General features: G+C 40.4%; 1 protein-coding gene across 3 annotated transcripts in view; it reads left to right on the top strand.

The window, feature by feature from the left end:
- Positions 1-13322, top strand: part of kcnn2 (potassium calcium-activated channel subfamily N member 2) — a 33624-nt gene that overhangs the window by 17772 nt on the left and 2530 nt on the right. For 2 of the 3 annotated variants that reach the window (XM_049559851.1, XM_049559850.1), the window contains exons 4-6: positions 266-407; positions 2719-2829; positions 2952-3079. In XM_049559851.1, coding sequence (XP_049415808.1) covers positions 266-407; positions 2719-2829; positions 2952-3079 — 381 coding nt within the window. Of the gene's footprint in view, positions 1-265; positions 408-2718; positions 2830-2951; positions 3080-5078; positions 5088-10249; positions 10320-13322 lie in introns of all 3 variants that reach the window. The other variant, XM_049559852.1, reaches the window with a different exon arrangement.

The following is a 13322-nucleotide window of genomic DNA, read 5'->3' as shown; positions in this document are numbered from 1 at the left end:
GCTCAGCATGAAACATAGATAAGGCATAAAAATAGATAATGTACACACTTCTTAGCTGGCTGTGTGTCTGAACATCAAGATAGAATGATTTACAAGGCGAGATTAAAGCCCTGCAGTAGTCTGACAACACATTTAATCTTATGTCCAGCATTACATTAGATTCTTTTCCCTCTTTTTTTAAAATAAGAACCAGTCACAGGGTGAAGCTGGAGTGCATCGGGTGCGTGAAGGTTGGCCAACCTATTGCATTTATTATTCATTACAGGTACCATGACAACCAGGACATAACCAGCAACTTTCTAGGAGCCATGTGGTTGATCTCAATCACGTTTCTTACCATTGGATATGGGGATATGGTCCCAAACACATACTGTGGGAAGGGAGTCTGCCTCCTGACTGGCATCATGGTGAGAAAAGCAGACTGAGCGCTCCAGTTGTTGTTGTTGTTGTTGTTGTTGTTGTTTTGTCAGGCATTCATTTCATTTTATTTATCTTTTAGTTTTGTTTGATGCCAAGATTTTCACTTGGCATTTCCCACATGGCGTTACAAAACACCAGAGATGCACCAATTCCAGTTTTCTTGGCCAATACTGAGCGTGTTTACATGCACACTAATAAACTGATTTCTGGAGTTACCTGATTATTCAAGTAGTCATGTAAACAGCATAATCCGATAGGCTTTATCAGATAAAGGCCATTATCTAATTTTGAGAAATCAGATAAACACACCTAGCTTTGTCCCCAATAGTCAGATGACTCAGTCCATGTATACCCTTTAATCTGGTTTCTTTCGGGTTTTGCTATTTTATACTCCCACTCCACTACATTTTAGAGGGAAATATTGTACTTTCTACTCCACTACATTAATCTGACAGCTTCTGTTTCCTTTCAGATAAAGATTTGACATAAAATAATATATATTTATGTCCTCAGTGTTTAAATTGTCACTTTTATTTTATCTTACTTATATGTTATGCACTTTGTGTGACAAGTTTATGTACAATACACTTGTATATTGCTCTTTGCAGTACTTTTACTACGAATCTACCCAAAGTATGTAAAACTGGCTCCACATTGATAAACTACACATTAGAATGCTCTCACATGTATTTGTTAATGATAAAAACAAACAGTACTGTAAGAATATAAGCTGTCAGCATGATGAGTACTTTATTTTGCAAATATATGACTTGCATAATTTTCAAGGTTTTTCAAGGATATGAGTACCTACTGTAACAGGAAGTTTGAGTTTTATGTCATGTACTTGGGGAGAAATCCAACTGAAGGACTGAATCATGTAAACCAGGTTTTTCTGATTGTCAGATTATTGAAGTGCACCTAAACGCCTCAAATCGGATTATTACCATTACCTGATTATTCCCAGTTATCTGATTATTGTGCGCATGTAACCGTGCTCACTGATTCTCTTTCTTTCTAGATCTATTATTTAAAGCATACACAAACATAGTTAGAACTTGTCTTTAAAGCTACTGAAAACTTTAAATAGTACAAATGAATATGTGATCTCAAAGATGAGTTTCTCATTAAGCATCCACAAAAATCGGAGTGAGAATATATGTGCAAAACTATTAGGAAACCTAATTCAAAAACAGCTCATTTGGCCATTTCTGAGGATGGTGGGGGCGTGATCATATTGATTGACAGCTTAATTTCAGCTCAAGCAACTCTATTTACCTTTCAGTCATTCGTGTTAAAACATTTTCTGCCACAGAATAAAATACCAGATCTATCAAAGTGACTTTACTTTTTGTGGAGACGAACTACAAACTAGGTTGGACCACTCATATCTGTGTTTTTTCTTAACTATGCCTCCTGAAATATGGCGCTAATTATTTGAGCATTAAATACTCTGGTCTTGCATATGCAAATCAAGTGCAAAACATGCAAAAGGAGAAAAAAAAAGAAAGGCAAAGAAATTAAAAACAAACTAAAAACAATGTCCCAAATTAACTGTTCACATGAGGAACTACCAAATATTTACAGATTATCTCGATGAAGTGTTCTCCAAAGCTTTCTCCAGATATTCAATTTATGTGTTTCATATGTGAAAGGCCATCTCAGTCTTTGCACATCTTCCAAATTTCCAAAATTGATATTTATTTTTATCTTGAACCAAAGAAGGCATCGTGCAGTTCACAATAAAAAGACAGTAGAAAACAAAATCGGACAGATCTGCTTTTCTTCTTCTAGATAATCAAACCGTCCAGTTTCAGCTGTCAAAAGTAAAATACTAGATCTCAGCTGAGCACAAGGAGACTTTTGCTTTTTAGACAAGCTATATTCAACATAATTCTCTATACTAACTTCAGTTTAATCATTGTAAATATACGTAGTTTTGGTTCAGTCCCTATGTCGGTGCTCACTGTCCTTTTGTCCTTGGCAAACACAGATTCTCTGAACAAAGCAATATTGATCTTTTCATTATCTTAAAAAGGCCTCACTGTGCATATATCTTTAAACCAGATAAATATTTGCCTCGTCAAGTTACTGATTCCACAACTGAGCTGAAGATATCTTTCACCGAGCCTCACATGATCCCCATCCCATGTCCACCACTAAAGCTTTGGTTCTTACAAATGTGTGATGTCTAATAATGCCTTATTATTTTTGTGAACTAATATGGAGAAAAACAAGCAAATGAAATGAGTAAAAATGCATGTTATATATCTGTGCCTGTCCTGTCTTGTTATTTCACAGGGTGCTGGCTGCACTGCCTTGGTGGTGGCTGTGGTGGCAAAGAAACTGGAGTTAACCAAAGCTGAAAAACACGTCCACAATTTTATGATGGACACCCAGCTAACAAAAAGAGTACGTGAGAGCTCAGCTGTAGCTCCATTATTTTGACATCACGGATAATTCACCTGTCTGCGCTCTGGACTCAAATGTTTTCTCTTTTCTTTTTTCTTTTTTTTTTTTTTTTTGCACTTTAGGTGAAAAACACAGCTGCGAATGTTCTCAGGGAGACGTGGCTCATCTATAAGAATACCAAACTGGTGAGGAAGATGGACCACGCCAGAGTCAGGAAGCACCAGAGGAAATTTCTCCAAGCCATTCACCAGTAGGTACCCGGCTCTTAACCACCCGAACTCATCATTTGCATCAGTCTAATGCCTCTTTTTATCCTGCAGTGTGTTCACGTGATGTTAACCAATGCAACACCAACCTGAAATCTGACTTGTTTGACACCTGTAGCAAAAATACGTGCTCATATAATCAAAAGATCTTGTATTTGTTTCATGTGACTGGACTAACTTTAAATTTGCAGATGTGATAATGAGTTGGTCTGTTGATTCTGAGAGGTAAAACATGCACGAGAACTATATTTATGTATATAATATTCACTGAGAGGTTCTTGTGATCCATTTTAACAAAAGCAGAATCAGATTTTATGTGTAAAACGGCATTTTCTCTGAGTAAGGTTTCGGGAAAACCTCCCTTTAATTTTGTGGGTATATTGTGGAAATAGTCAGTCATCAGTTTTGCAAAAGTATTCCTGAACAAAAAAAAAAAAATCGCCTCGAAATATTCTCAAGTTACAGAATCCACAGCAGTATGATATTGATCTCTCTCCCTCCCTCACCTTTTGCTGTCAGGTTGACTCTTGTGTGTTCCCTTCACTGTAAATCAGATGTCAGGCTGACCTCAGCTCTGACACATGTGGGTTTCTACTTTTCCAGCAGCCGGTCAGACACATACCTGTCAGCTAGTCTTTTAGTGGGTCCCCGAGGACCCCCAAAGTGCTACCTTACTCCAAAGCAGTATCGATTTTAGCCTCACCTCGCTCTTGTTTTTCTCCAACCTACAGTGCTTACAAGCACATCCAGTCTGTGGCTTCTTTCAATAACTGGCAATCAGCTCGGTGCTTTATTAAAATAAGTACCTAGATGTGCAATGATTTTGTTGTTACGTAGCTTAATACTCAAGTGAAATGTCCCCTGTTTGTATGTTTGTGTGCTTCCTGTGGTTTTATGTATGTATATGGGTCTTTGTGGTGTGCAACTTTGATTTGCTCATGAATCTTTTGAACATACATTTATGTTTCAAAGACATTAGGGTGTTTAAATGCAAGGCAGAGAGGTAGAGAAACACACAGATTGTCTGCTGCTGCTGCAACCCGCATCCAGATCTGTGCTGTTTAATAGCATTTTGTCACGGTTGCTTTGTCGAGTCATTATGTCCTCGCTGTCGTACCCAGGCGATTTGCAGCGCTGATGACAGCGTCTCATGTCCACCTCCTGTTCTCTAGGACAGCCTAATAATGGAAATCCCTCGGAGCTAAAGCTAAATCTATAGAGAACCAGATTCGCTGGGAAAAAGTCACGTCCAGCTCTGTGTGCAAGGACAACTACTCAGCATGGTGTCAACATCCTCCTGTCACACCTTTATCTGCTATCTGCTTTGTTCACGAGGTGGTGGTGTGTTCACAGGCCTTATCTTGGACAGTTTTAAGTATTGCCTTCAGGTGAGATGAATATAGGACAGGAAGTGCCCTGACAGCGAGCAGATCGCTCAAGTGGAGGGTTGGAGAAGGCCTGCAGCCATCCTTGACCTGTCACAAGGTGATAGCAAACATCACATCAGATATCATTGTGCCAGTTTCCTCTGGTCAGAGCTGCAAGACACTGTGAAAAACATTCGCAGAAGTCTTCATCAATCACTGTAAAGGATGTGAGGTGTAAACAGTTGTTAAATGGGGCTGTGGACGCTCCGAGGCATTGTCTGCTGTGTTGGTGAATGTTTACAGGAAGTTTGTTTTGATTTACTGTATTTTCTGATAACCAGGACTAGTGTGGGAAAAAGGGGATTAGCCTTAGAGAGCAAGCGGAGCTGCAGCTACCGGAAACAGTCCAAACATGGCGAGATAACATGCTGGTTGCAGAGAGAAACAGAAACATTGTTGTTCAGAGGCGAGGTGAGAGCGTAGAGATGAGGGTTCCAGCAGCCAGACCTGAGCAAAGAGATTTTGCCATCTGAATATGTTTATCTGATGTTGTAATAATTCATTTGTCTACTTCATGTTTCCTTTTTTTCCTGTTTGTGTCGACACAATGCAATAGAGCTCGAAAGTAAGTCTTCGCCTCACATGTAGATACAGACCTGTTGTGTGCATGCTAACGAGAGCTTGTCCTTGAACCCAATAATGTGACTAAAAAATTACACTCCCTCATTTGATAAGTGAAATTCATGCCACAAGAAAAATGCTGTAGCTTGCACTGATTGAATCGCTTCACATGACACAGTCATAACGCTGCCAGATTATTTCAGTTAAGCTGCTACAAATGTTTTTATTAAATGTCTGTTCGACTGAGTAGCATGACAATTTGATAAAACGCACATTAGTCTCACATTTTTCATCTAATCTCCAGCATTTTGCAAACAAACAGCTTTAAAGAACCAGCACAAACACTTTTTTCCCACATCCTATTATTGAGTAGATCTCTGCTACACTTTGTAAACACACCCACAGATGCATATTGAGTGAATTTCAATTATCGGTGATGGAGGGTGTTTTTCTTTCCATTTCTGCATGGATGTGATGAGAATTTGATCTTTAATCAGAAAGCCACTGATTAAACTCCAATCAACTGTGCTTTCACGTACCGAAGGATGACGACTAGAGCTCTACAGGACCTGCAGTAGCACAAGTATATGATTTACAATGTCCCTCAAGTCATGTTATACAACTCAGCAGTCATGCTCATACAGATCAGGGCTCAGGGTCATCTTTCGGCGTGTGGAACCATTGTTACGCCTGTTGCTACATTTGCAGCCACATTTCCTCTCATTTCTCTGTTGGATGACACAGTAAAAAAAAGAACAAATGCTGATCTGGTGTTATCATGGCTGGGAGACAGCATAATAACCCGGACGTACGGCTGTCACACATTTCCGCAGTAAGAAGAATTAGCAGAGCTAGCAGTAGACAGATTTTAAACACTCCTGAGTTTATGTGGATGGTGCAGTTTTATCACATGATGTCAATGCTGCCAATATTACTGTTTTTAACAGGTTGTGGCACACGTATTTTTAGGAAAGCGCAAAGGTATAGTATCTTGTGAAAGTAGACAATGTAAGACATCCATTGGTACCAGCCATGTTGGCATAGTTTGTTGGGAAGGGGGCTGAATAACGCTCTAAACATAGGCAAAATTTTGGTGAGGGAAGTACTGGCATGGCCATTTTCAAAGGGGTCCTTTGAACTATCACCTCAAGATATCCAACGTGTTCTCATCCTGACTCGTCAAATACCACCGTTTTGTCAGTGGATCTAAACGTCAAAATATGACATACTAGGTACCCATCTGCGTCAGTTTTGGACGTTTTGAGAAAGAATGTCAATTTACGCTTCTTACATGCAATGTGTCTTTTCAGAATACGCTTTCGTTTCCACAGGAAAAGTACAGGTTTTGCTCGTTACATGCATACAATATTTATTTTTTTAAATAAACTGACAACGTAGGTAAAACACCTCGTTTTTATGAGTTAAGGCAACAAAAGCACATGGTTAGGTTAAAAAAATATATCATGATTTGGTTTAAAATAAGTGTAGCTGTTACTAACATCACGTAACTTCACTTGACATACGTCATTACCATAGTATGCTACACATGCTAGCACTCTCTGTTGTTAAAATAACTCCAGTGATGAAGGGTTTCACAAAGGAAACAAGCTACCGGGTGAAAGTCTGACCCATCCTTCTTCCCTTCCACCCGCCCTCTTGCTGTTAATACTACTGTAGTTGCTGGTACTATGACAAACTGCCACCAGCTGATGTGTTTTGTAACTGAGAAGGTGTCTGTGTGCGTCGGTATCTAATGCAGGCATCCACTGACAAAGTGGCGGTATTTGACGAGCCTGGTTGTTTCCTACTGCGTCAACAACTGCCATTGCCAGGTGGTATCATAGCGCCACAGAAGGTCTCAGTGTGCATCGGTATCTGGTGCTGAGATCACTGACAAAGTGGCGGTATTGGACGAGTTGGGAATGAGAATGTGCTGAGATATCTAACTGAAAATGGGTTCTATGGGTACCCATGTCTCTCCCCTAAATTTGAGAAGGCGTGTTCACAAAAATACTTTGGTCCTTACAGTCTATAAACTCTTTAAAATTTAAGCTGTATGTTTATCTTTTTGTCTTTTTAAAGAAAAGGTTAACCAGCCTATTTGAAGAACAACAAATGAGTTAATATGTTTAGATACTTAACACATCAGGATTGTTGTGGAATTCAAAATGTTAACTGTACCAATATTAGTATATCTACATCAGATAATTAGTAACATTAAATGTAAAATAAGAAACCAGAGAATATACTGTAAGTATGTGAGTTATTACTCCATATTTTCATAGTTTTCAACCAGCCTATATACTAAAAAAGCATAATAGATTTCCTAAAATTCAGTTACAGCTTTCGGTTTTGGTGCCACCCCAAGATTTTCAGTGGCCCCATCAGGCCACCCCCATGAAAAATATCTGGAGGCACCACTGGCCACTGGCTGCACACATGCAACCAAATGTCTTACAGTATGTTATGGGCCTTACAGCTGTCGAGTCAAGTGTCTCAGTGCTGTCAGATCATCCCCTTTGGGAACGCTGTCCCTTCCCATCTACAAGGTTGAAGAGGGAATCATGGCATGAGGCAGGGCGCTGAGTGCTTGTTAGCTCAGAGATCAGTGGATCGGAGAAACAGGAAAGTGACCTGAGAGGAAGGTCAGGGTAAAGCCTCCGAGCAATCCCGTTTGAGCCCGGGAGGCTGTGACTGTGACCGACGGCATGAAGCTGTCAGCAGGGACAGGCTGCAGAATGGTCACCCTGCCCATTACACTGAGGAGAAATTAGCATTTCTTTTCCCCACAATGAGGTATAGGGAGGTCATGACAAAGAAAGCAAGTCGAGAGGGTAAAAAATATGGCGCAGCACTAACTGAGATTGCCTTAACTGATTTAGTGGGATATTGAAAAGCTTAGCGTAGCCGTTTTCCCCTGATGAATAGCAAGCAGATTTAGAGTGCCCATTGAAAAGGAGAACTGCCTATGAGGAGTGATTGACTGAGGGAAAGAGACACATAGAATATAAAAGACGGGGCAAGCGGGCTTCCTCGTCCTGACCTCGAACTGCCCCGTGCTTTGACCCCATCTGACAGCTATTGGTCATCCAACTGTGAAATGTATAATTTTAACAGGTCTTACATCAACTGCAAAGTCATTTAACATTGAATACCTATTATCTGTCATCATTTTTAGATACCTTTCGTTTTTCCTTTCATTTAAATACATGAATAACAAAAGTGCAATAGTATTCTGTCTTTAGAGTCTGCTCTGTATGAAGCATTTCGGTCCTCAGTTGTCAGGACACCTTCCCCTGCCTGTAGTTTCCTTTAGTGACTCCTGTGGCACCCTCTGTTGGTCTAACCTGTCATCTTCGCTCCACATCTGCCTGTCCTAAGGAAACAGAGAAATGATCCCGCATTGCATGAGAATGGGTGCATCTCAGCTAATTAGCAGACCCCGCTCCCTCCCCAAGGGCCCCTTAAATCCCGTCTCAGTCTTCATTACTGTTTGCCTTCGATTCGCACACAACCTAATAATCACCTCAAACTGCCGTCATGTCTCCGTTAGTTATACGTTGTATATAAAAATCTGAAATGTTGGCACCATGATGCTGCTCTGTGTGTATTGTGCTCAGTTTAATTTAGCATGCGTGGGTGATTCTGGGAGGAGGAAAAAAACCCTCTTTAATATCTTGAAACCACGTGTGGTCGACACTCTACAATACTGCACAGTTGCTGTTTTTGAGCCCCCCGAGAGGACGAGTAAAACAGGCTTTAGAAGCCTAATTAAACAGGAGATGTGAATTATTCAAGCATGTTGTATGAAGTAGGCAAGTTAGTTTTTGCAGACTTTACAAGAGGGATTTTTTTGGATGATAAAAATGTGGGCTAAGTGTCACTGGAAAAAAAAATCTGCCTTTTGTGGACTGTTTTTGAAACGAGTAATCATTCTCTCTCTGTAATGCAAGAGTAACAGGATTCATTTAAAGGTCCAGTGTGTAGGATTTCAGGAGATATATTGACAGAAATGTAATATTATATAATAAGTGTGTTTTCTTTAGTGTATAATCAGCTAAAGAAAAAAGAATCATCATGTTTTCATTACCTTAGAATGAGCCGTTTATGTCTACATAGGGACTACGGAGTCCACCATGTTTCTACAGTAGCCCAGTATGGACACACCAAACAATGGCTCTAGATAAGGCCATTTGCATTTTTAAAGCAGCCCCTCCAAGAGCTGAACAGCGTCAGAAAAACATTGATTTCTGACATGAAACTGCTTTTTTCAGTGTTTTGACCATCTTAACTCACCAGCTCTGTTTGTTTTCGAGAGAGAAAGACCTCTGGAAATAATTTAACTCCCAGTAGAGACCTCCTGAACATCTGGATCTTACATTGTTTGAAAAAATAGGTGAGCACACACTAGCAGGTGCTGGGCTACCGGCCCCATCTGCAACAAGCTGGACAACATAGGAAAAACACTGATTTGTAATCACCTCAGTCTGTTTGGTTTGGAGGGGAAGTGACCTCTGCGGATAATTCAGTGCCAGGTAGAAAACCTCCCTGAACAATGAACACTGAAGGAATCCTAACTGGATGTGACTAAATCCTACACACTGCTCCTTTAAGTGGCAAATTGTGAAGACCTTTTTATTTTCTCAGTTCTGATCCCACTGTTTTTTATGCTTATATTGGAAAGTCTCAAAAGGAAAACGGTCCTCATATGTGCAGATTGCTGCTATCAAAAGATACCCTGTGTTAACATAAACTAGTGTTTGATATCTGTGGCTTTTGAGTGACTAAGAAATTCATAAACCTAATCGTAGAAAAGTTGGTTTAACCAGAACTTTAAAGATACAGCAGCTTTTGTAGTTTTATAATCTGATATGTCAAGTAGCTATTGAGTGGTAAAAGTCCTTATCATTCTTTTAGTATGGTTGTGTTGGTTGAGTAGGACATAGAGCTGGTCTCATTTTCCTCCGCGGCAGCTCTCCCGCCCTCTGTGGTCTCCTTTCCACTTGCATGCAGCTCAACCAAAACAGACTGACCCCTGCATTCTCTACACACATCCTGTGCATGTCCTAGGAGTGCTCTCCGTGTGTATGCCTTGTGTGTGCACAAATCTAATGACAAAATTCTGATAGAGTTAATTTATTGGGTTCTGAATGGTCTTGTGTTCAGATTAAGAAGTGTTAAAATGGAGCAACGCAAGCTGAATGACCAAGCAAACTCACTAGTGGACCTTGCTAAGGTAAGCTAGACCAACAGTCTACTGCTGCATTGTACATTAGGACACACAACTATCCTGATACCTTTCTTTTCCTGTGTGTGATTGAATTCAATGCATGCTAGTTCACTCGCTGAATTAGTTGTGTTTTCTGATATAATCAAAGTCTACAGGTGTCAAATAAACAGACAGGCTGCTCACAGGGTGATTAAAAATAAATCTGTGTGATGCCTCGGGTTGTCTGCACTCACCTGAGGTCTTTTGGGTTTGAAATAATAACTTAATTTTATTTCACAGCGTAAAGCCCCGGGATGTGTTCTCCGGAAAATTACTGAATGAGAGTAACGAGAAACCCCCTTTGTGTCTGTGCTGGGTTTTTTCACCTTATGTATTCTCTGATGTTTGTCTCCAGATGCACTAAACAGAAGTTGACAAACCTTAGGGAAAGACCAGGCAGCGCGCCAGCCTGACACAGCAGAAACAGTAACCTGGGAAGGGAGACACACTGTGATCTGATGATTCAGCCAGAAGTAAAGGCAGAGGAAGGGAGCAGGGGAAGGCAGAGAGAGCTTTGACATTCAAACGTACAGCACAGTCAAACTGGATTCAGGCCAGCATGTCATGAAAAGTATTAGTTCATATTCCCCAATCACCTCGTGCTGTAAAACGTCAGCGAGAGGCGGGATGTGACATTGGATATCAGGTGGCTTTAAGCCAGTGCCACTCAGCTGTAATCTCTGTTATAAGAGTCTGTTGCCATAAGAGGGCAGAGTGGCTTGAGTCTCCTCATGCTCTCAGAGGAAAGATGGAGCTAAATAGAGCTGAACATATCATTGGCAGCTGCATCGCCACTGCAGTGCAATGTGAAATTCCTCAGATCACAATGTATCCCCTTAACTCATTATCTCCTTCACAGTTTAATATGGAATGTGTTTTCTCATTTTAAGCCACTTAAGTGATGCACTGTTTGGGTGAATGTTGTTTCTCTCCGCAGCATTTTCCTCACTGTGCCATTCAGGCTGAATTACATGTCCTCGAAATTGCGAAATTGCTCACTCAAGCTACTTTTAAAACAATCTCTGCCACTCTCCTTCTCTCATTCTCTCACCCAGAAATGGGCTGATGGTGTCAATTTGTGGTTTTTATTATGCAATTGAAGTGGATCTATAATAACGGCATATATTCTCACTCCATCAGTTTCATCCTCTATTTATGATTTATGATTTCTTGGTCTCCAGTATTTTAAGCCATCACTTTTTAATGTGTTCTTGTTACATATCATGATTTACAGATGAGGCACAGACTTCAGCTCCACATACAAGGAATTTCATAGTCAGAGGCAGCATTACGTAAGATAAGATATCCATACATTTAAGAATTTGGCCATCATTTGCATTCATGATCCACTGAGAAACCCACACATGACAAGGAATCCTGATTAGATTAGTGTTTATGTAAGTAATACAACACAGTAAAAACCCCTGCCTCTGCTAACTGTCAGGCTGAGCAGTGTCAGTGCTACTTTAGCTCTCCCTGATTCACATAAACAACCTATCCCATTAAACCCGCCTCAAATCAGAAGAGGACAAGGTAAGTGATGGATGGCATCGCCTCCAGGCTGCCAGAGATTATCAGTCCTCCGCTGAATAATGCCTCAGAAACCGCCCTCCAGCAGCATCACCCCCACACCTCATCTGGAATGTGACATGGATTTCTTTAGTGAGTTGTTGACTATTTTTTAAAGAGTGAACTTCAGGAGTTAAAAAGCTTCTGCCACAGTTTATATATATATTTTTTAAAGGCCTGTGCTTTAATGGTTGACGCATCAAAAGAGCAGAAAGCATCATGCAAACTCAGCAGGCACCTTTCCTGTCTGCTCAAAGTCATGGGCTAATGTACTCTGGTGTGCATGGACACATGAACTCTTGTAAACTGGTCGTATAAAATCTACCCTTCTCAGCAAGGCTTTAACAGAAAATTGTTGTCAAGGTTAACCTGACATTTCCCTGAGTTTTTTAATGTGGAATTCACTTCAACCTCCGCTCCCTCCAGACTGCAGATCAATGGGAGACCTGCTGGTGAATTGCAGCCAACTAAATGCCTAAGACAGACTCCATGACAGAACTATAATAAAATAATTTACTTTAACGTGTAAAATTTAATTAGCCAATTTGCCTGGGTTTTCATTTTGATAAGTTATATTTTCTCTACTTTAATACTCAGCTATCCCACGTGGCATTTTGTGTTAGATGCTGAGATTATAGGACTGGTTCACATTCTTTAACTTTGTCTTAAAACACACACATGCTTAAATGTACATGTTTTCTGCATTTCTCTCTAATATAAGGCTTCAGCAGTCAGAGTCAGTCACATCGCTGCATTCCCAATGGCATACTTTGTCTTTTACTCTTAGTACGTACTGCAGCTGCCCTTACAATGTACATACTATACGCATAGAATTGGGACGTACTATTAGGTCGTAACACTGTGCCCTTAACTTTAATGCTCTTGCTCAAACATCCTGTGCAGTTCACTTTCTTTCAGTCAGCAACAGTATATTAATGTATTATACACATGAGCTGAAAAAAGATGAACTTCTCACACTTCAACGTGCCATTATCCGTCATTGTGGCTTCTGTCAGCTGTCAACGAGCTGTCATGTGTTTGCAGCTCAGCTGATGTGACGGATCTTCTGCTGTGCAGGGGATTGTGGGTCTGAATAGAAAAGCATGTTGGATTGCGTACTGCAAAATGCGACTGGATGCAGAAGGACATTCTGGTATTTTTGGCATATTGCATTTGACATATTAAGTACTGAGACATGCTAAATCTTCTTCTGGCACACTAAATGGGTGTTTGGAACGCATCATGTTTTTAATACAGAATTCCCTCTCTGTTTTACTGGTCCTCCAACGTTTGTCAGCAAGCAAATACTGCCAATTGAAGCGCAGACAGGGAACTAAAAGGACTGAAACTTTGGACAACCTGATTTTAACTTAGGCTGCTGCCTTATATTGGTTTAAACTT

The sequence above is a fragment of the Epinephelus fuscoguttatus genome, linkage group LG18 (assembly GCF_011397635.1).
Source record: "Epinephelus fuscoguttatus linkage group LG18, E.fuscoguttatus.final_Chr_v1".
NCBI classification, from domain to species: domain Eukaryota; kingdom Metazoa; phylum Chordata; class Actinopteri; order Perciformes; family Serranidae; genus Epinephelus; species Epinephelus fuscoguttatus.
This window is presented reverse-complemented; position numbering and strand designations above follow the sequence as displayed.